At 46.4% G+C, this 21769-nt stretch overlaps 1 protein-coding gene across 4 annotated transcripts in view; it reads right to left on the bottom strand.

Annotated features, from left to right (window-relative positions):
• TDP1 (tyrosyl-DNA phosphodiesterase-like protein) overlaps positions 1-21769 on the bottom strand; it is a 143201-nt gene that overhangs the window by 59845 nt on the left and 61587 nt on the right. For all 4 annotated transcript variants that reach the window (XM_086489271.1, XM_086489272.1, XM_086489270.1 and 1 more), the window contains exons 3-4: positions 21510-21749; positions 21209-21424 (exon numbers count right to left, since the gene is read on the bottom strand). In XM_086489271.1, the coding sequence (XP_086345397.1) occupies positions 21209-21424; positions 21510-21749 (456 nt within the window). The remainder of the gene's footprint in view (positions 1-21208; positions 21425-21509; positions 21750-21769) is intronic.

Genomic DNA, 21769 nt, shown 5'->3' with positions numbered 1-21769 from the left:
AGTACCGAAAAGATATCCTTGCTCACTTCATGTCCCATACAAGTTTTCATAGTAAGTTTTCCATTTAACAGGCTGTTGTGAATGGGATGCTTTCCCTCTCCTCCATCTGAGTTAGTATGGCAAGACCCTTGTAGACTTCCTTGGCCTTTAACAGGGCATCTATCACGCTTTGTAGGTAACGGTTTTTGGGGTGCATCTCCTCATATCTCCATGAGTTAGGACGGCAAGAGCCTTGTCGACTTTCTTCGCCTCGAACAGGCCATCTATCAGACTGATGTTAGGTACTTTTTTGGGGTGTTTCGACTCTTCTCCATCTGAGTCAGCATGGCAAGAGCCATATCGACTTCCTTCACCTTCTCTATGCCATCTAGCAGGCTCTTGTGGGTAACGATGTCTAGGGTTCATCCCCTCTTGTCACAAAGTGATGACGTGGCTACCAACAGCAGAAACCCTAATTTCTGCCAGAAACCCTAATTTCCGGAAATCGTGGAGGTGGGGGAAAAATTTTTGTTTTTTTTTTAGCGACGCAAATCTCAGCTTTTGGCTACGCTTTGGAAGATAGAGAGAGAGAAAGGCATAATTGCTTTTTGTTGCTCTCATTGAGAGAGAGAGAGAGAGAGAGAGAGAGAGAGAGAGAGAGAGAGAGAGCGAATCTGCTTTTGCTTTCAAGCTTTTGGGGCTCTGCTTTTGGGCATCCCTTGTAATCTTTATAAACACGGTTCAGGGCTCACTCTGCAGAGCATCTGGACACAGAGTCTGAGAGTGAAACCCTAACCGCTCTTGTACTTTGACATTGATTAATACATAAAGAAATACCGAAAGGGGCGCCAGTCTTTGGGGCCAATATCTCTAGGCACGGAACTCCGCCGGGCCAGTGTAAATCTATTGTGATCTGTGAATTGTTTTGAAGTGGTTATTTGGTGCTATCGCGATTGATTCTTGACTTGGAGTGTACAAGTCTGTTCCTGTGGTATCAGAGCGCAGCCGATTTCTCTTCTACGGGAAATCCGATCCCCAAATTTTTTTTCCATGGCACCTATGGCTTCACGCAAGGAGCAATCGACTCCCTCTGCATCTGGAGATGCGGGCAAGGATCACAACAAAGATTCAGACAAAGACTATGGCCCGCCTCGGCCTACTCAGGCGGAGCAAAGAGAGATGAAGCGTCGTCAATTGATCGGCGATGCAACAAAGATGATGCTCAATTTTGCGAAGGATCCGAAATTGGCAAAATATATGAGCGAGACTTCTTTTCAGGAAGTGCATGCACAGTGGCAGAAAACCACTACACCACCCCTGAAACCCGCTCTCAAGAAACCTTCTGATCACAAACACTATACAGAGAAGGAATTACAAGAGGTGGTTGATGCACAGATTGCTCAACATTTTGACGCGCAAAAGAAAGCCAAAAAGCACGGCAAAAAACAGAAGAAAAGCACCGACTTCCCGGGATATTTGGGTCGTCAGTCGACTTTTGACAAGGCAAAGAAACAGAAGAACCGTGTTCGATTTGAAGGAGTACCCAGTTCTTCTTCTTCTTCTTGTTCTTCTAACAGTTCTTCTAGCTCTTCAGATTCGAGCGAAGAAGACAGAAAAGGTAAAAAGCGAAGCAAGAAACAAAGCTTCGGAAAGGGCAAGAAAAAGGCAAAGAAGGCTAAATCTCGCCCAGAGACTTACAGTTCTACTGAAGACTCGTCTACAGACAGCTCAGATTCGGATGACGGAAACTTTTATGCGAACAAGAAGAATTTTTACAAAGCCAACCAGTATGACTTTCTTGAAGATAAAAGCAAGAAAGTCCGAGAGTTTAAGGAAGGTGGCCACTCAATCAAGTTTGATACTTTTTCAGGATACTCAAATGCTTAGAAGGCTTTGTCTTTTATACAGCACTTTGACATCGCTTTCGCGGGAGGACGCTATTCAAAGCACTCCAAGATTCGGAGAGCTGCTTCTTACTTTAAGGGGAATGCTCGTACTTGGTCATCCACGCTTCTTTTAGACAAGACTGCGCCAATTAAATGGCTGAAATTTAAGAAGCTTTTTATTTCTTCTTGGTTGACGCAAGAATATGAACGAGATGTACGAGCTGCTTGGAACCATCTTCGGATGACCAAGAAAGATACAATCAATGCTTACTATGAAAGATTCTGGAGCTCTTTTCTACCCGCCTCTTCATTCAAGAAGATCTCGTTCAGAGAACAAATTGAGCGGTTTACCTTGGGTCTACCTACAGAGATCCGAGATCACTCCTTGGAACAGAAGTCAACACCTACCCCACAGATGAGGCCATGACACAACGAGCCGAACAGACTTCTGGGAATGAAAATAGAAAGAAAAAGAGCAACCCAGAGAAAAAGGATGCACGACCCAAGCTTACTCCTGAGGAGAGAGATCACTTCATCAAAGAGGGGAAGTGCTTTGGATGCGGGGAACATGGACATATCTCTGCGATGTGCCCTAAAACGGCACAGAAAGAATAGAATGATAAAGACGACGACAAGCCTAAGAGTTCGAGAGCAGCTGAGGAACGTGGTAGAAAAGGCAGATAGAAAAGCAGAACTGGTACCACATGGCGTGGGACCTGCAACGAATCTAATGAATGAAAGTACAAACTTTGCCGCTTTTGGGGCAAAGTGAAGGATCAGGAAGCTCTTTTGAAGGAGCCAAGGCCAACTTCTTTTCACTTGGAATTGGCGGCTCGATTTGGAATTACGCCCGACAGACTGACGCCACAGGTGGAGGTAGTTCGACTGGCACCCGGATGGGATGTTTCCATTACACCGAGCATTGGCAAACTTTATTTGCAATGACAGGGGTGTTCAGGGCACACGAGTGACGTTCTACTCAGGATCCCTTGGTACCACAAGAACTACGCCGTGGTTGACTACCAGGCCGAGAAAGCGACTTTGATAAATGAAGGGCTTAGAAAGTGTACGTGATGAACTTCAGTTTCTTTACTCATTCTTCTGGGAGAGAACTGAACGATGGATAAAGGTTGAATATGTTTTGACCTGATCAAAAGAACGCCAAGATTTTTCTCCACACTCATGCCGATTGTTTTTTAGAGGGCTTGAAGATCAGACCATTGACCTGATATCTGGAAGCACGCCACCGAACCGGCCACCGAACCACACCGGGAGACGTCTACAAGACAGCCTTTCGGACGACTTTCGGGTTATTTGATTTTTTTTGGTGATGCCTTTTGGGTTAACCAATGCTCCTACGACATTTAAACCGGATGATGGACAGGATTTTTCAAGAGTACAGGCTATTTGTTGGCACTTTCTTTGATGATACCATTGTTTTCTCCAAGAATGAAGCAAAACACAGAGATCATATGCTTCACAGATGCATTTTTTTTGGGACACTTTGTCTTAGCAACAGGAGTGCAAATGGATCTGGCCAAGATAGACACTTTCCGTGATTGGCCCAATTTGAAGAATGTCCATGAAGTTGAAAGTTTCTTGGGACTGTGTTCATACTACAGACGGTTAATTCGAAAGTTTGCAGAGGTTGCTTCCCCTTTGCATATTCGTGATACAGAAAAGAGTCCCTTTCTCGTAGGGATCCACAGAGGTGACTTCCTTTCAGACATTGATAGAGAAATTGACTACAGGACCAGCTTTGACTTTGCCGGACTTATAGAAGTCATTTGAAGTATTTCGTGATGCTTGTGGTCGTAGTCTGGGTGCGGTCTTAATGCAAGAAGGCCATGTCATTGCTTACGAGAGCCGATTGTTCTCTAGGCCGGAAATGACCGCACAAATTTATGAGAAAGATACAGATTTTGCAGATTTATTTTCACACGGATACTGGATGGGGAGACAGTAGCCGAATACTCCCTTCGGGAAGGCTACTTGATGAGAAAAACCATGTTGTGCGTTACACAGCCGTTGAGGGAAAAGGTTATGACTGAATGCCACTGTCCACCTTTTACGGGTCACTGCGGCATTGCTACCACCATGAAGGGGATAGAGAGATACTTCTTTTGGCCGAGACTCAAAAAGGATGTGGAAGAGTTTGTGCGCAGTTGCTTAGTATGCCAGAAGGTCAAGTTTGACAGGCATAAGGCACAAGGATTGTTACAGCCTTTACCCATACCCACATGCCCCTGGGAAAGTATTGCAATGGATTTCATTTTTGATCTCCCGAGAACACAGAATGATCACGATGATTTTCCGCGTCTGAGACGATTGTCTCCGACAGAGACCCCAGATTTATGAGTGTGTTTTGAAAGGCAATTTGGGAGAACATTGGCATGCGGTTGCAGTTCTCGTCATCGTTCCACTTGCAAATTGACAGGCAATCTGAGATTGCTAATTCAGTGGTTTTAGATTTATTGAAGTCTTGTATCTCGGATCAGAAGACTCAATGGGAAAAGAACTTACCTTTGGTGGAATTTGCCTACAATAACACGATACACTCTTCGACGGGGAAGACGCCATTTGAGATTACTGAAAGTGCTCCGAATGTTCCATCCTTCCTGAGCACGAAAGATTAGATATTTGAAGCGGATGAATATTCGCGAGATCTGGATACGGCTTTTGCCAAGGTTCGCGAGACTTTGCAAAAGTCTCAAGAACGACAGAAAAAGGCAGTGGATCTCCATCGTCGCGACTTTAAACTGAAGGAGGATGATTGGGTGCTCTTACCTTTTGAGAAGGCACGCCTTCGAAAGAAAAAGGGAAAGGAGAGGCTTTTTCCAAAGCTTAGTATGCGATACTACGGACCTTTCCAGATCACTGAAAAGATAAATGATTGTCTGCTTTCGATTGAAACTGCCAGATACTTGGAGGATTCACAATGCATTCCATGTGAGTCTCTTGAAACCTTTTAAGGGTGATGTGCCTGATGATGGGGAGCCTGATGAGCAACCCGAAGTGGAAGAAAACGAGGAGATCCTTGTTCCTGAACAAATTTTGGCACATAAGGATACAAAGACTAAAGGTAAAGTCCGAAGGCGGTTCTTGATTAAGTTCGAGAACTATCCTGCACTTGATGCGAAGTGGATGGAGAAGGAGGACCTAGCAGATACTCCTCGGATCGTGAAACTTTACCTCGATGTTTTGTTTTAGCATAGTCTACTCCAAACGGAACCCATAAATTCAGCTTGGCCGAAGATCTGGTGCAGTGGGATGCACAAGAGGGGAGTTACTCTGCTCCTTTGTCAACAGATGCCTTGATTTTGATACTAAAGTCACTGATGTCTCTTTGAGCTTCAGGGATACTGAGAGCTGACAGTATTCTGCTGGATGACTTTATGAAATGGAATTCCTAATAATGATACCAATTTGTTCTTGACTTCTTTTGAGTGTAGGAACTGATAGACGAAATGACTGCAGCATTTTGGTTGATTGATCTCGAATAGGCATGGTTGCAATAGGGGTTAGCCAATCGGACATCGATGAGGTCCCGATTGGACCTAGATGTGATTGCTAGCTACAATGCCGATAAATCATGGTCTAAGATCCGAATGAATGTTGAATGTCATGTGATGTCCTGTGATGTCGAGTGATGTCCTGTGATGTCGAGTGATGTGACTGTCGATTTGATACATGTGCTAGATGTGTGTCCCTAGTACGTAGGTACTAACAGTCAATGTCTGCTAAGACCGTTTATGGCTTTTGTCGGTTTTGCAGGTGTAATCGCGGTCGATTACAATGCTTTCAAGAGGGGGGTATGTCACAAAGTGATGACGTAGCTACCGACAGCAGCAACCCTAATTTCTGACAGACCCTAAAATTGCTGCAAACCGTAATTTCTGCCAAAAACCCTAATTTCCGGGAATCGCGGAGGTGGAAAAAAAAAATTGTTTTTTTTTTAGCGACGCAAATCTCAGCTTTTGGCTACGCTTGGGAAAATAGAGAGAGAGAAAGGCATAATTGCTTTTTGTTGCTCTCATTGAGAGAGAGAGAGAGAGAGAGAGAGAGAGAGAGAGAGAGAGAGAGAGAGAGAGAGAGAATCTGCTTTTGCTTTCAAGCTTTTGGGGCTTTGCTTTTGGGCATCCCTTGTAATCTTTATATACACGGTTTAGGGCTCACTCTACAGAGTATATGGACGTAGAGTCTGAGAGTGAAACCCTAACCGCTCTTGTACTTTGACATTGATTAATACATAGAGAAATACCGAAAGGGGCGCCAATCTTTGGGGCCAATATCTCTAGGCACGGAACTCCGCCGGGCCAGTGTAAATCTATTGTGATCTGTGAATTGTTTTGAAGTGGTTATTAGGTGCTGTCGCGATTGATTCTTAACTTGGAGTATCCAAGTCTGTTACACCTCTCCTCCATCTGAGTGAGGATGGCAAGAACCTTCTCCACTTCCCTAGCCTCAGACAAGCTCGGAGTGTACTGGTCTCATGATTCTGATTCTCGTCGACTTCCTTGGGCCATTTATCATGCTGCTGTACATATAGTGTTTTTAGGTGCTTCCACTATTATCCATCAGAGTCAGTATAGCAAGAGCCTTGTTGACTTTCTTGGCCTCTAACACACCATCTGTCAGGCAGGTCTAGGCCACCATGTTTGGGGTGCATCCCATCTTCTTCACTTGACTGGCATCTATGAAGCTGCAGGTGAAACTATTTGGGGTGCTTGTACTCTTCTCCATCTGAGTCAGTATGGCAAGAGCCATATCGACTTCCTTAGTCTTCAGCAAGTAATTCAATAGGCTGTCATGGGTGACGTTGTCTAGGGTACATCCCCTCTGCTCCATCTAAGTCACAATGGTAAAAACCTTGGCGACTTCCCTTGGCTCAGACAATCCCGAAGTGTATGCCATCCAACAGGCTGTTGTGTGTGACGACATCTGGTGGTGCATCCCCTCTCCTCCATCTAAGTCACAATGGTAAGAACCATCTCAACTTCTCTTGGCTCAGACAATCTTAGAGTGCGTTGGTCTCATGGTCCTAAACCAGGCTCATGTAGGTGACCATGTCTGGGGTGCATCGCCTCTTCTTCATGGGAGGTAGGATGGCAAGACTGCATGGCATTTACAAGGCTATCCTGATAACCAAGCAAGACCTGTCTGCAAAAGCAGCAGACTAGCAATTCATCGTGAATTCTCTCACCCATGGCAACGTCTTGCACAATGGCACATGCCTTCAACACCAAGCATAGGTGATTACATCTGCAAACAGGCCTTCACTTTGCCTCTACTGAAAACAACCCAGAGCTTCTTAATCATACTCGTGCAAGCATATCCTGTAACCAACACATTCAAGAGATGACATTCCATACAAGAAGCTCATGAAGAACTGTCCATGCTCTCATGAGGATCCCGCTTTTGGTATACATGCCAGCCAAAACAGTTCCAAGAAAGACATGTTTTGGAACAGCCCCTGTCTAGCAATGGCATCGAGAAGCCTCTCACCCATGTCAATGTCTTGCACAACGCAACATGCCTTCATGGTGCAAGCATAGGTGATTGCATCTCAAAACAAGACTCACTTCGCATCTGTAAGAGTAGTGCTATGTTGTAATTTTGCCTCATGATAGCAAAAAGGATATGGCCCTCTTCCAGTGACTATTATGCATTCAGATCACTAGCAACAGTGATTGCATTCGAGGAGATTCCCTCTTGTTGCATCCAAGAACGGCAAGATTCCAGAGCTCGCTTGAACAGGCATATCCTCCTACAAGTATGTTCCAAGGGACTTTGTATGGAGGGAAACCCTCACTTAGCAACTGCTAAAAACAGCCTAGAGTTTCCTTTTTGCAACTATGTTGGGCTCATCCTGCAATCAACACGCTTAGAGAGAGAACATTCCAAGCAGAAAACTCATTTTGAGCTCTCCTGAGGACCCCACAGGTTCTGCAACAACCAGTTTCTTTACCATGCAGACCCTTGCTACTAGGGGAGTCTAGCCACTAGGGCCTTTGTTCTTGTCATGAGCTCTGCAAAGGTTTCTTCTCTTTGGAGCACCAGGTTTCCCAACTCCACCAAACCTTCTCTTGGAAGTTACAAGGTCCAAAGGCCTCACAGAAACTTAATGTCACCTAATCTGCAAAGCGATTATCAGCAAATTGACTATACCATTTGTCAGCTAAGCTATCCAAGGTCAAAGGGAAAAGTCCCAGATAAGCATCTTCATGGTTGAGACCACACCCGTGACAGATCGAGACAAACCTTTTTACGTGGTCATTTGCATCCTCTCTGAGAGACCCGTGAAGGAGACTTTATATTCACTTTGGCCAAAATGTTTGTCACTTCCTCCATTGGTGCGGACTCCTTGTCCTTTGGAGCTTGTACTGGGGAAGATAAAGGAGGTGTTAGAATGTGTGGTAGAGAGGTGACAAAGATGGCAAAAAGGTGGTTGAGATGAATACTTGGGGAGGTAGTGGAACTGGGGATGGAGGACTTCTACTGGGAAAGAAGGGTTGACGCTTTTTTGTGGTAACAAAGGCTCTGAGAGAACTAAAACAGTCTTTAGACTGCCTTGCATGTGTCTTACATGAGTAGCCTAAGAACCAACCAGCCGAGTGGAAAGATAACCTTCGTGTATTAGTCGACCTCTGGCCTTGCTAAACCTCAATTGACCTGCTAGACCATACTACACCTCTTGACCACTCTGGACTAGACTTGACCTGCTACACCAAGGTCAAACTGTTCGACCATGCTAGACTAGTTTGGACTAGGCTCGCCCTATTAGACCAAGGTTGACTTGCTGGACTCTGCTAGACTAGCCTGGAGTACGCTCAACCTGCTAGACCAAGGTTGACCTGCTGGACCTTCTAGATTAGCCCGCACTAGTCGACCTGGGACTAGAGCGCTAGCTTACCCAACGAACTTTTCCAGCTTGGCTAGCTATTCCCCTGGCTTCAATGAGCAATGGGAAGTGAGACTTCAGTTGGGGTCCCAGCAGGCGTGCAAAAAATCAGAGCATATGTAGCGGGAAAACTATGCCACGCTCTCTACTGTGGGTGCTCCTCAGTGCAGTATGCAAAGAAATCTCGCTCCATAACACTAGCTTGACAGCTGAGAGACATGTTAACATACTGAACTGAAACACAGCAGAGAAAATGTACTCAAAGTAAACACATCAAGATACACTCCAAGCCCAATGTAAGCCCCTAACTGCTCTCAATGTATGAGCTACAACCTGGCTGCCATAGCTCTAGACAAAGTGCACACGAGGTACAATGGGTGTGTCAAGGCACCAGTTTGGTATGAGTCTGGGATTGGAGTCTTTGGTCAAGAGTCTAGTCTTTTACAGACTGCACTCCCTTGCTTAGTTGGATGTCCCATCAGGAAACTGATGTCAAAACAGGCGTTTAGCAACCAAACGAGAGATTGGACCAGAATTGGATGCTTTGTAGCAATGCAGGTTTTCAATACTTCATAACGTTTGAGGTGTCATACAGGGAAAACTTCTACTCACGATCCATAGGAGTAGAGATAGGCTTAGAGTTGGTCATATCAGAAGCCTCCAACAATTCTTGGACATAGCGTTGTTGAGAGTGGAAAATCCCCCCCTCTGTCTGCCAAATCTCAAGTCCAAGAAAATGATTAGGTAAGCCTAGATCTGTCATCTCAAACTCCTTGGCCAGGGTCTCCACAGTCCAGTGCATGTGCTTGGCATGACTACCTATGATAACAAGATCATCCATGTAGAAGATAACAATAGTCATCAATCCTCCCTCTCTAAAAAGGTATGAATCAAGGTCTACAGAAGAATGAAGAAAGGTACATCGTAGGAAGAAAGCATCTATCTTCCTGGCACCAAGCACGAGGAGCTTGCATCAAGCCATAGAGAGCCTTCTGCAACCTATAGACATCATTGCTCGATCCTAGAACTAAGAACTGAGAACAGCTGATTTGACGTCCATTTGATTAATGGGCCATCGATGGGGGTGGGCTGCTAAAGAAAAAACTATGCAAACAGTAGCCATACTCGCAGTTGGTGCAAAGGTCTTGTCATAATCAACTCCGGTTCGCTAAGAAAATCCTTTAGCTACCAAACGAGCCTTGTGCTTATCTAGTGAACCATCTAATATACACTTGGTCTTGTAGACCCTCTTGACACCAATGACCTTCCACTTCTGTGGCCTCGGAACCAGCTCCTACATATCATTCCTCTCAATAAAATGAAGCTCTGCATGCATGGCCTCCTTCCACTGCAGCTATGAAAGGGCCTCCTCAACTAAAAGGGGTTCTTTGTCTCTACTAACTGAGAACATCAGGACCACTCTTTGCCACCCCAACCAACCAACCAGCTGAGGGTCTAAGCCTTAGCTCTCCACCTCCCTCTCCCAGACTTATCATAGCCGCTCACTCCCCAGCTCCAAGATCTCCACTAGCAGCCAACCTAAATAGTTCAACCATAGGTCAACATTAAGTTCTCAACTTGTAGAGGCCTCCCAACCGTCATGATGCTGGCCCCAGCAAGAGGGCTCTTGAACAGCTGGAAAATCTAGAGCTAGGTGTTGGGGAGACCTTTGCCGAGCTGTGGCAAAGTTATTTCCACCACCTAGGAGTTTCATGGTAAGGAAATGGACTGAGAAGGCCCTTCTGCAGGCTACTGAACAGAAGCTGCATGAGACCTTGAGGCACAATGCCACCTTGGTGGATTTTGTCAAAGTGGCCACTAGAATTGAGGATGCAAAGCTTTTATTGACAAAAACATTCCATAAAGAAACACAAGGCAAAACGAACATTGATGCATCCTATTCCAACACTAAAAGGGAAAATCCAATATCTTATGTTAGTAAACACACAGGATTGTGTCAAGGACAAGGTAACGGGAAGTTATCTGTCACTTGGCCAGCATTTTTTATTGGCAAGACCGGAGGTTGCTCCTGCAGTGGCAGACATTGGCGCTCTAGAGGCTCACAAAGGATTTTCTTTTAGATGTTTGGTCTAGGCTCTAAGCCTCGACAAGTCTCCACTTTTCACTCACTGATTGCTCATAGAGGCGTGACAGTAGGCTTCCAGCTTGCCTGTAGGCGTCACTAACTGGCTTGTCCTAGATGCGGGCAGGCAGACGAAACTCACTGCCCACAGACATAGCAGGTCTGTCTAAGACTTCTTCGATTGGTGCCTACTCTTATTCCAGACATGCTGTTTACATTGAGAGCAGCAGCTTGGTCACTGCTTTCAAGCGTTGGACTTGGCGAAGTGACCATGAGGGCTTTGTAGCAGGAAAAGTGTTTCGTGCTCTTTATTGTGGGTGCTCCTTAGTGCAAGATGCGTGAAACCTCACTCCAACAAAAAGAAAACACGATAGAGCAATGGAACGAGCAGCACAAAGACACAACAACAAACTCAGAACTCAATGGAACTCTACTAATTCATGGAGCCAGTACAGACTCTCGCTCGCAGCACACCCAGCTCCAAGCCCAGGATTCACAAATAAAATGGGGGTGTCCAAGCTCCAATGTACAGAGAGAGTGCAAATGTGCAGTGCTAGACACAAGACAAGAGACTCAAGATACTAGACCACAAAAAGTAGATGCATATCAAGACTAGAACTAAATACGCATATATACAATCATAAAGAGCACCAACGGCTAGCAAAACATCCTTGACAATTCAGCTACGTCTATCTCCAAACTGTGGTGGTGGTGAACTGGCCACGGTGTCCACGAGACTACCACCCGTGCCACCCATGTCTCTGCCACGTGTCACTGCTCAGGCAGGAATCCATCCAGTGTGAACCCAAGACCAACTATAACTGTAAATGCCTGTCCTGTGCAAGTGACACTATAGCCCTGCTATAGATTGCCCACCACAAAGCCACTCACCGTCTCGGTGAGAGAAGATACTAGAAACTGCTATGTAGATCATAGTTACCCGGAACGGGAAATTGGAACGGGGAACGTCAACAGGCATGAAATGTCATTCCCTTTACGAATAGTCACGTTTGAAACACGGAATGTGGATTCAGAACGGGAAGTTGGAATGGGAATGGGAACGGCCATTCCTTGTAACTATGTAGACCACTCACCGTCTCGGTGAGAGAAGACACTAGAAATTGCTATATAGACCAAGATAATTGGAAGGAGCGGCATATCCACAATAATTGTTGAACCAAACTCGCCAAATCATGGTGAGGATTTTGTACGGAGCAAAGAGAACAAATACAAAGTCATCATTCAAATGCAGAAGAGGGTTACAATTGCCACACATCCAAGCAAGGTGGTCATCACCATTGACGACACCAATAGAAGAAGAAGCTGGTGGAATATAGGCACAAAATCAAAAGGATACTGCATCGAGTAGGATAGGGAGAGAAGAGGGTAGGCAGTGGCAAGGACTAGATAGGGGCGAGTAGAGGCCCGGGGGGGGGGGGGGGGGGGGTAGGGGTGAGAGGAGAGAGGGTAGGGGGTGTTTGGAAACACATGCCCACATCCATCATGTGACACACTAAAGCAACCCAAAATTGCTACTGGAAGTGTAATAGGACTTATTCTGCAAAGTTTTGATAAATAGTTTTGTTTGGAGTAAAGTTTGTTCATTCCAACGTTTTCCACAGTATAGGACTTCATTCTAATCGTTTTCATGAAGTTTCAAATTTTGACCCGGGACACCCCTCGGGAACCAGTTTTGAGGGTGCTATGGTCAAAATTTGGAAAAATTTTGTATGTAGCAGTTGTAGTCCTCAACACGAGGAAAAATATTGCTTCTTCGAGTTTTTACAGATTCCTTCATTTTGATGCCCGTTTCAACACGTAGATTAGAGAAAAAGTGAGAAAATGCTGTTTTAGGCTGTTTTTGTAGAAATTGCTGACTTGCAAGTAAATTTTCGGACAAACTGAGCAGGATATGGATTTTTCGCATCACACAACTTTTGAAGAGCTCGACGAGACCAACAAATTCATATGAAACAGCCCCGGTCAAATTCTGAACCGTTTGGGAGTTACGGCTCGCTGGAAATGGCCAAACATCAAAATTCTAAATTTGCTGACTCACGTGTGTGGTTGCGTTTTGTGGTTTTTATGCGTTTGAATGCAACACGTCTCTTTACAAACCTATTTTTGGGTCGCTTTGCTAAAGACTCGAAGAAGGTCGAAAATAGCCACTTTTTGGCGTGAAGAAGAAGGAGGCTATTCTACTGTGATGGCGCCTTGAGATTGAGAGTGAGAGTACGATTGAGAACTGTGCACAAGATTGAGAGTGAGATAGCTCGGGGATGGTCGGGAGGTTGATACGAGCTACGCTCTTCTTGTACCTGGAAATTGATATCAATACAGATCTCGGATTTCCTGCGTCTACTCTGTGTACTCGCAAATTACTATTATTCAGTTGTAATCCCGTGTCTCGTTATAGGAAGCCTGCAATCCACCAACAGAGAACCATCCTGTGATACAAGTGCAGCTACACCAGCAACCTAGATTGTCTGCCAAAAAATCTCCAGGCAATAGCAAGAGTCTTTGTCTGGTCACATCCAAAGCTTGGCACCACCAACCACTTAACCATGATACAATTACCTTCTTGATTGATGAAAATATCTATTGCATTCATTTTTGTGACAGAATTAGAGCTTTTAAGATTGTTGAAAGCTGAAATTTTTTATTGGTTTTTCCTGTAAATGGAACGCATAGATAAGAGCAGGCTGGGTCTACTTTAACAGGAAAAAAAGTTATGTGAATATGGATCTTCGATTTCCCACTTGGAGACATGTACCCGGTCTAGCAGCACCGAGTGATCCCATAGCCATGCAGCCAAAAGAATGGGTTGGGGGTTGTCAGAGTCTATCAAGTTGACTTCTTTTACTGGGTCTGGAGAGGGCACGGCTGAAGATGTTCATCAGACACAGAGGTTGAGGGCTGGGCTAACTCTTGTAAAGAAGATTTTCTTCCTGTTCTATGGTTCTTTAGGGGCTCACCAAACCCAAAGGCTTCCACTATAGAAGCATGTGAGGCATCACCCTCTCTGACCCCAACCCCTGCATTTTGGCTGGGTGGCACATTAGGGCTAGCTATTGTAAGGACGTTGGAAGATACAGTATCCTCCGGCAAAGATAGAATAGAAACCTCATAACAAGGCAAAGACTTAGTAGCTTCTAGCCACTCAAACAGGTCTTCCTCTGGCCCGTCAAGTGGGGTCGGCCATTCCAGTTCAAGGTTGGATTCCACTGACAAAGAACTATGATGCACCACTGTGGATCCATCCCCCCCTTCAAGGCAAATAGGTGTCATTCGGGAGCCAGGAGTATGTATCCACGTGGCGTCATTTCCCATCATGTAGCGCTTTAGTGTGCCGCAGCCATGGTCCACCAATGAGCAAATGAAATCCTCCTCAACCTGTGGAAGACGATCCAGAACAAAATCCAAGCTAAAGGTGAATTCTTCTACTTGCAAAGGCACCTTGTCCAATGGGTAGACTGTCCTTTGGTCGGCTAAAGTAATTATGATGGGGCCAGGTCGAGTAAGCTGCGGACCTAATGCCAACATTGTGAACTGAGGCATCAGGTTGATACCCAATCCACCATCCACTATCACGCCTGAGAATTGCCGCCCCAAGATGGACACAGTAAGACAAGGGCTTCTATAATCAGTGAGCGGGGCAGGATATCATTTAGGACTGTGATGGTTGCATTGGGAGGTGCCCACCACTAGGACCTGTTTCGAGGTAAAGTGACTAAATAACAGCAAGGGTGTCAGTTCGAAAACTTGCATCTAGCCGAAGCATGTCATAGAGCGACACTTGTTGGAAAGTGTTCTTCAAGATACTATTTGTTGTAGGCTTTTCATTGTCTACTACTGTTTTCTTTGGTACCTTGATCTGCTATAGCTTAGTTACAGCTTCCAAGAAATCCCCATCAATATCGGAGAGCAAAGATGGAGATCCTCTCTTTGCACTAGGGGATGGCTTGTCAGCTGCTGGAAGAGGTGTATTCATTGGGGAGGGAAGAGTTGGACCTGCTGGAAGATTGAGGCCGAGGGCTGCCCTCTATGCTCGACTGTCATGTGCACATCTAACCCTATGTGCATGTGGACAAGCTGTACTTACTTCTAGGGTTTAGGTCAGCCTAGGCAGTGTCTTGGCACCTTTGTGAGCCTGCGCGCACGACGTGCATGTCCAGGCAGTTAGAGTAGCTTTGTACCCTCTGATTGCACAACCCATTAGCGTTAGCATCAATACCCTGCACCAAGCATAAGCATTTTCACCGCACTGGACCATTTTCCCCAATTGCGCGTGAAACGCCTCTTGAACTGCATTTTATTAATAAGTGACTTTTCATTTACCAGATTGTGGGATTTGTTGGATGGCTGCCTGACCCAACTTTGTGCACCTATAAACACAACCCTTGGGTCACCAGTATCAGCTAGAGGAGCAGAGCAAGGAGCCTCTCAAGTACCAAGCAGTACCCAGAACCTCGTGTACCCATACACCAGCGTTTTCAGCCATATTGTACAATCTCACATTAAGTCAAGGAAGGCTCTTCCTTCCCTTAAATAAAAGGAACCTTAAGCACTCACTGATCACTCATCTTGAGCATACACCACCATTCACTTCCGCTGCACATTACACCGAGCGAGGACACCAGCTGGCTCCTCTACCATATGCAACTTGTCTTGAGGGGCAACCACATGGGCAAAAGATGGCGGTTGGGAGTTGGTGCTTATTGCTATCAGATTGATCTTGGGAAAGGTGAATTCAGGTTGGCTCTGACTTGGGCTTGAAGATGTAGATGTGCGTTTGTAGCAGAGATAATGTGTCGTGCCCTCTATAGTGGTGCTCCTCAATGCAATGTGCGTGATGTCTCACTCCACAGAATGCGAACACAGACGACAATGAGCAACAGAGCAATAGCAGTAAGACTCAGCAGAACCTGAACATGAACAGCATGAATCGACAAACTCAAAGAAACCGATACAGACTCTGGCATGGCAAAACACTCACCTCCAACCCAGATCTCATAGGTACAGTGGGGGTGTCGAAGCTCAACTGTGCCGAGATGGTGCAGACGTGCTGTGTATAACTGAAGATAATGGACTCTAGATAACTGACCACACAAAAGTAGATGATGATGCGTACCACTTACTGGAACCAACCACTCATATGTATCTCCTAAAAGCCACCAACAGCTGGCAGATATCCCAATCCAACTAAGCCTATCTCCTAACTGAGGTGGTGGTGATCTGGCCACGGTGTCCACTGGACCACCATCCGTAACACTTGCCACGTGTCACAGCCCATGCAAGAGTCCGCCCAGTGTGAACTCAAGCCCAACTGCTTGTCCCATGCTAGTGACATCGTAGCCCTGCTATAGGTTGTTGTAGCAAGGCTACAGTGTCCTTCACGGTACAATGTCTTTCACAGGACAGGTCTAGGCTGGTTCACACTGGACGGACACTGGACGGACCCTCTAGGCTGGGGAGTGACACGTGGCAGGGTACCGACGGTGGTCTAGAGGACCTCGTGGCCAGGTCACCACATGGCTGACATTTATGAGCCATTGGTGGCTCTTTATGGTGGTACATATGAGTAGTAGCGGTTGGTTATTCCATTATCTTCTTCACCTCTGATCTTGTACGCAGTCGTCTAGAGTGAGTCTATCCACAGACCATATCTTCACCATCCCTGCACATCTGAGCCTCGACACCCCCATTGTACCTGTGAGTCCTGGGCTGGAGCTGAGTGTGCTGCCACGCCAGAGTCTGTATCAGTCTTTGAGATAGTCGAGTCATATGTTCTGGTCTGCTGTTGTGACTTTGTGAGCTCTGTTGATGTCTATTGTTTCCTTTCTGTTCAGTCTGTTTGTTCAATCTGTTTGAGTGAGATTGTCACGCACATTGCACTGAGGACCACCCACTGTAGAGAGCACGACACATTATCCGCGCTACAGGTGCTCTCATTTTGGCGATCACGGTGGGACATCACATGAAGTCTCACTGTCTGTTGAGATACAAATCGGAAAGCTAGTTCGTTGTTACCGAGCTTCGCCCCTTTGCTTGCATTTCGGTTGCTAGTCTGTTGGTCTGGTCCTCTCCTGCCCTAGTCCAACCAGTCCTCGTCGTCGTCTCTGGTCCTCGTCTCTGGTACTCATCTAGTCTCTGGTCCTCGTCTCTCGTCCTCATCTAGTCCCTAGTCTCTGGTCCTCGTCTCTGGTCCTGGTCTAGTCCCTACCAGTCCTACTCGCCTTGGTACAGTTCTCTTCGTCTTGGTCCAGCTAGGTGGTCTAGTCATTGGTGGTCCTGGACCAGGTGGTCTGGTCACTATCCTCACTTGTCCTAGTCTAGACCTTTGTTGTTTAGCCCACAGTTAGGGGCCCTTTTTTGCCAAAGTTTGGTTGGATTGGTGGTCCGCTACATGACACATACAAGGCGGTCAGTCGAGCGTCAAAGCGCACTACTGAGCCCTCTGAAGTACTATCACAGAAGACGACCTTTGACACCTTGTAGAAGTCCATCAACCTCATCACCTATACCTACACATACGACATCACCCATTCCTTCGTCCGGTTCCGCATCTTCTCGATCACCTTCTCCAGTAAAGCTCTCTCCTATTCTGCTACAACAGGCTATTGTGCAACAGGCTACACAAGGGGCCATGGAGCCGTTAGCTAGTGTTCTGGCCAAGGTAAATATCAAGTTCCCTACCTTCAAAGGACTCTCTTCAGAGATGCTGACGACCATGCAAGAAGGTTTGTCTCTCTCTGTAGGGGTCGTGGTCTGAACAGAGAAGATGCTTATTTGGTACTATTTCCATCCACCTTGGATGGCTTAGCAAATAAATGGTACAACCAGTTTGCAGAGAACCATTTTGCAACTTGGGCAGTTCTGTGCAACTTTCAGGCCAGGTGACTACCAGGAGAAGGTGTTGGATGAGTTGGCCAACATGGTGCTCAAGCCAGAGGAGACTTTTGCAAAGCTTATGACTAAAACTAAGTCGCTGGTGGCCAAGCTCCCCCAACAACCCGGTGAATTCATGGTTAAAAAGTGGGTGGAGAAGGCGCTTCCCAAAACTTCTCAGCAAAAACTCCGAGAGAGTCTCCGACCCGACGCCACTCTCGAGGAGTTCATCGCAGCTGCTACTAGGATAGAGGGGGCTAGGAAGCTGTTAGGCAACTCCCTTCCCATAGAAACTCCTTCTGGGTTTTCGGAAAGTAGTTCTGTTGATCCATTGACTTCCTTGCGCAGGGAACTTGAAGCCCTGAAACTTCAACGCGCTCTTCAAGAGGACAAATCAACTCCATTCAGACAAGAAAAGTCCCTACATCACGAGGCTTTGGATCAAATCAAGAGAGAGCTAGAACAGCTTCAGGCGCAGCAGAAGACAAAGGCTATGGTATGGTGCAGCTCATGCCACTCTCCAGGACACCCTCCACAGGACTATCCCCTTTGGGTTTACTGCCACTTCTGCGAAAAATCGGGGCATGAAGACAAGGATTGCTACTACCTCAAGGGGTTGCGTCAAATACAGCGAAGTCTTGGTCCTAGTTTTCAACAAGGGCAAGCACCTGCATCCAACATGGTCTCTCCATGTGGCCATCCACACCACATGCCACCTTTATTGTCAGCCCCTCCAATGCAAGGTATGCATAGCACTTTTCCCTCTCAGAGCTTTTATCACACCCATGCTCCCTCCTCACCTCACAGCTTCTATGCCTCCACCTCCAACTCCATGGATCAAGGACCACCTCGTCCTTCGACTCGTCCATTGAATCGGCCCATTTTGTGCTACACATGCGGGGAATATGGTCAGTACCAAAGCAAATGCCCTTTGCCCGAAGGGTCCCCTCCCTGCCGTCATTGCCCTGATATTAAGGATCACTACAGTAAGGATTGCCCTAAAATTCGTGCATCCACGGCTTCGAACCCAAGTCAAAGCCAGATTGAGTTTGCCTTTCCCAAGCTCAATTTGATAGCAGTTAGCACTGTTTCTCAGCCGCCCCCTTCTACCCACGTGGTTACCCCTAAAAATAAGCCACCGCAATTGGCAGAGGAGCCATCGGGCGTCCTCACCTAGGCCTAGAGAGCCGCTCTCGGTCTTAGCATTCCAACAAGTTCAACTCCCCCACACAGTCTCACACCAGTGGATACCCTGCTTGCAGCTATTAACATGCCATCCCCCAGTGCCATGAAAGAATCCACATCTTTGCTCTCCGATATTGATGAAGCTTTCTTGGCAGCAGTTTCCGATCTACAAAAGATCAGGGTACCCGAGAAACAACTGGTAGAACACGAAAAGCTTATAGCAGAGTCAGTCTTGAAGAGCACCTTCCAACAAGTGTCCCTCTATGACATGTTGCGACTAGATGCAAAGTTTAGAAGTGACACGATTGCTGTTATTCAATCACTTTATCCTGGAGCAGGTCCTAGTGGCGGGCACCTCCCAGTGCGACCATCAGAGTCCTATATGATATCCAATCCCACTGCTCCACTCACTGATTATAAAAGCCCTCGCCTGACAGTGTCCGTTTTGGGTCGGCAATTCTCAAAAGTGATAGTGGATGGTGGATCTGGCATCAACCTGATGCCCGAGCTCACCATGTTAGCTCTAGGTCTACAGCCTACTCGCCCTGCTCCATTCACAGTTACATTGGCCGACCAGTGGATGGTCTACCCAGTGGGCATAGTGGACAATGTGCCTCTGCAGGTACAAGACTTTACTTTTACCTTGGATTTTGTTGTGGTTCGTCTTCCCCAGATTGAGGGCGGATTTCCTTTGCTCATTGGAAGACCATGGCTGCGACACACTGAAGCACTTCATGATTGGGGAAACGACGCAATGTGGATACAAACTTCTGGCTCCCCTATGCAACCCATCCTCTTGGAAGGAGGTATGGATCCAGTGGTGCAGCAAGTTTCTTTGTCAATGGAAACCAACCTTGAACAAGAACAGCCTACTACACCTGATGCATCTGACGAAGATCTGCTGGAGTGGTTGGAGGCTACCAAATCTATGCCTTGTTATGGAGTCTCTATTCACTCTTTGCATAGAGGTACACCTTCTTCCAATGTTTCCACAGTAACTAAACCCAATGAGCCACCTGAGCCAGCTCAAAGGTTGACTGTCATAGAAGTTACCCCGGATGCGCCCTTGGTGGAAGTCTTTGAATTTGGTGAGCCTATGGAGGATCATAGAAGCAGGCAAAAATCTCCTCCGAGAACAAAGCTCCCTTCACAGAGCTCGTCCTGCTTGATGAATTCCATTCTCATCATAGTTGTCTTGCTCATGGTGGCTGCGCTCTGTAGCATCTCCTCTTTCAACCAGTGGTACATGGACTTCATCTACAACCCTAGTCCCACTCACACCTCCTCACCCTTGCCCTCCCCCTACTCGCCCTCTCCCTACCTCCTTGGCCCTCGCCCCCTTCCTAGGCCTCGCCCTCTCCCTACCTCCCTTGGCCTCGCCCTCCCCATACCTACCCCCTCGCCCTTGCCCTCACCTACCCCTAGCCCTCTCCCTACCTTCCTCGCCCTGGCCCTCGCCACTACCACCCGTGCCACCCATGTCTCTGCCACGTGTCACTACTCAAGGGAGAGTCCATCCAGTGTGCACCCAAGACCAACTATAACTGTAACTGCCTATCCTGTGCAAATGACAGTGTAGCCTAGGCGAGAGTGCATCCAGTGTGAACCCAAGACCAACTGTAACTGTAATTGCTTGTCCTGTGCAAGTGACATTGTAGCCTTGCTACAGGATTCTTGGCTAAGCTGATTCACACTCAGAGGACAACATGATCACATACAAGGCACTTCGGATTGAACCAACAGACGGCTCAAGGCCTTCATTAGCCTCTAACGGTTGGGCTCTTTGTTTCTGATGGAGCATGGCATCCGCTGGCAGTACTGGCCACCTATCTGACTCTCCCCCCCACCCCTTCCCCCCCCCCCCCCTCCTTCCTCCACCCCACATTTTATGATATAGCCATTGTACATATGGTGGTTTTATTTTGGGAGACTCTCCCATTGTACATGTGCTGGTTTTATTTTGGGCGAGTCTCCCCTATTTGTATATAGACCCTCTCTAGTGGGGTGTGTAGCCCTATGCACAATTTCTTAACTAATGGAAGGATCTACTTTGTGAATTTTTTTTTAAAAAAGCATTTAATGCACTGTTTTCGCGGCCCTACAAGAGATTGTTAGTGACAATTAGAACGGTTACTGAATGAAGCATAAAAAATGTGTGCAACCAGCAGAACTCTGGAGCAATCACTTCTCTAAATAATACTCAATAGATCTGCATGTACAAGATCAGAATTCCGCACACTATGAGCTAAGAGAATGACTAGAGTCAGAAAAAAAGGTAGAATTGACCTCAATCACATCTTGAATGGATAAGCATGTTGAGTTTGCCCAGCTTGGAAGCCCTTTGACTTTCAAAAGCTGGAAAGTCCTTGGATAGTGGCCATGGGTAAACTTATGACGTTTATAGCTGATCTCTGAGCTTAAAGCAGGATTGCTTGAATTAACTGCTTTTGAAATGGATTCCCGCCGAACACAGGATACCTGTGCACCTTCATCCTCAATGGCCTTGTCAAAAGTTACACAAGCAATTCAGCCTAGAACTAAGATATCAAAAGCAAGCTCTCAAAAGAAGAATAGAAGTAATAGTCACTTGCAAAGCCCTGGCCAATGATTCATCTTCCAGTTCTTGTCTCTTCCTCTTGACCAGCACTTTTTGTTCCTCTGCATTAACCATGGCCTCATCATTGTTGCTTGAAGACACTGTTAACTGGAATGCATGTTTTCCCGGAAGGAGCTCCACTATGTCTCCAGCAAAAATTGAAGCTTTTTCTTGATGTTTCAATTCATGCCTCTCAGTCCCTTTCTTCAAAACAATTGGATTTTGACCTTCCTACAAATGTCATGCAATAA

The sequence above is a fragment of the Adiantum capillus-veneris genome, chromosome 18 (assembly GCF_014529385.1).
Source record: "Adiantum capillus-veneris isolate H3 chromosome 18, ASM1452938v2, whole genome shotgun sequence".
NCBI classification, from domain to species: Eukaryota; Viridiplantae; Streptophyta; class Polypodiopsida; order Polypodiales; family Pteridaceae; genus Adiantum; species Adiantum capillus-veneris.
The sequence above is the reverse complement of the archived record's forward strand: the minus strand, read 5'-3'. Positions and strand labels throughout refer to the sequence as shown.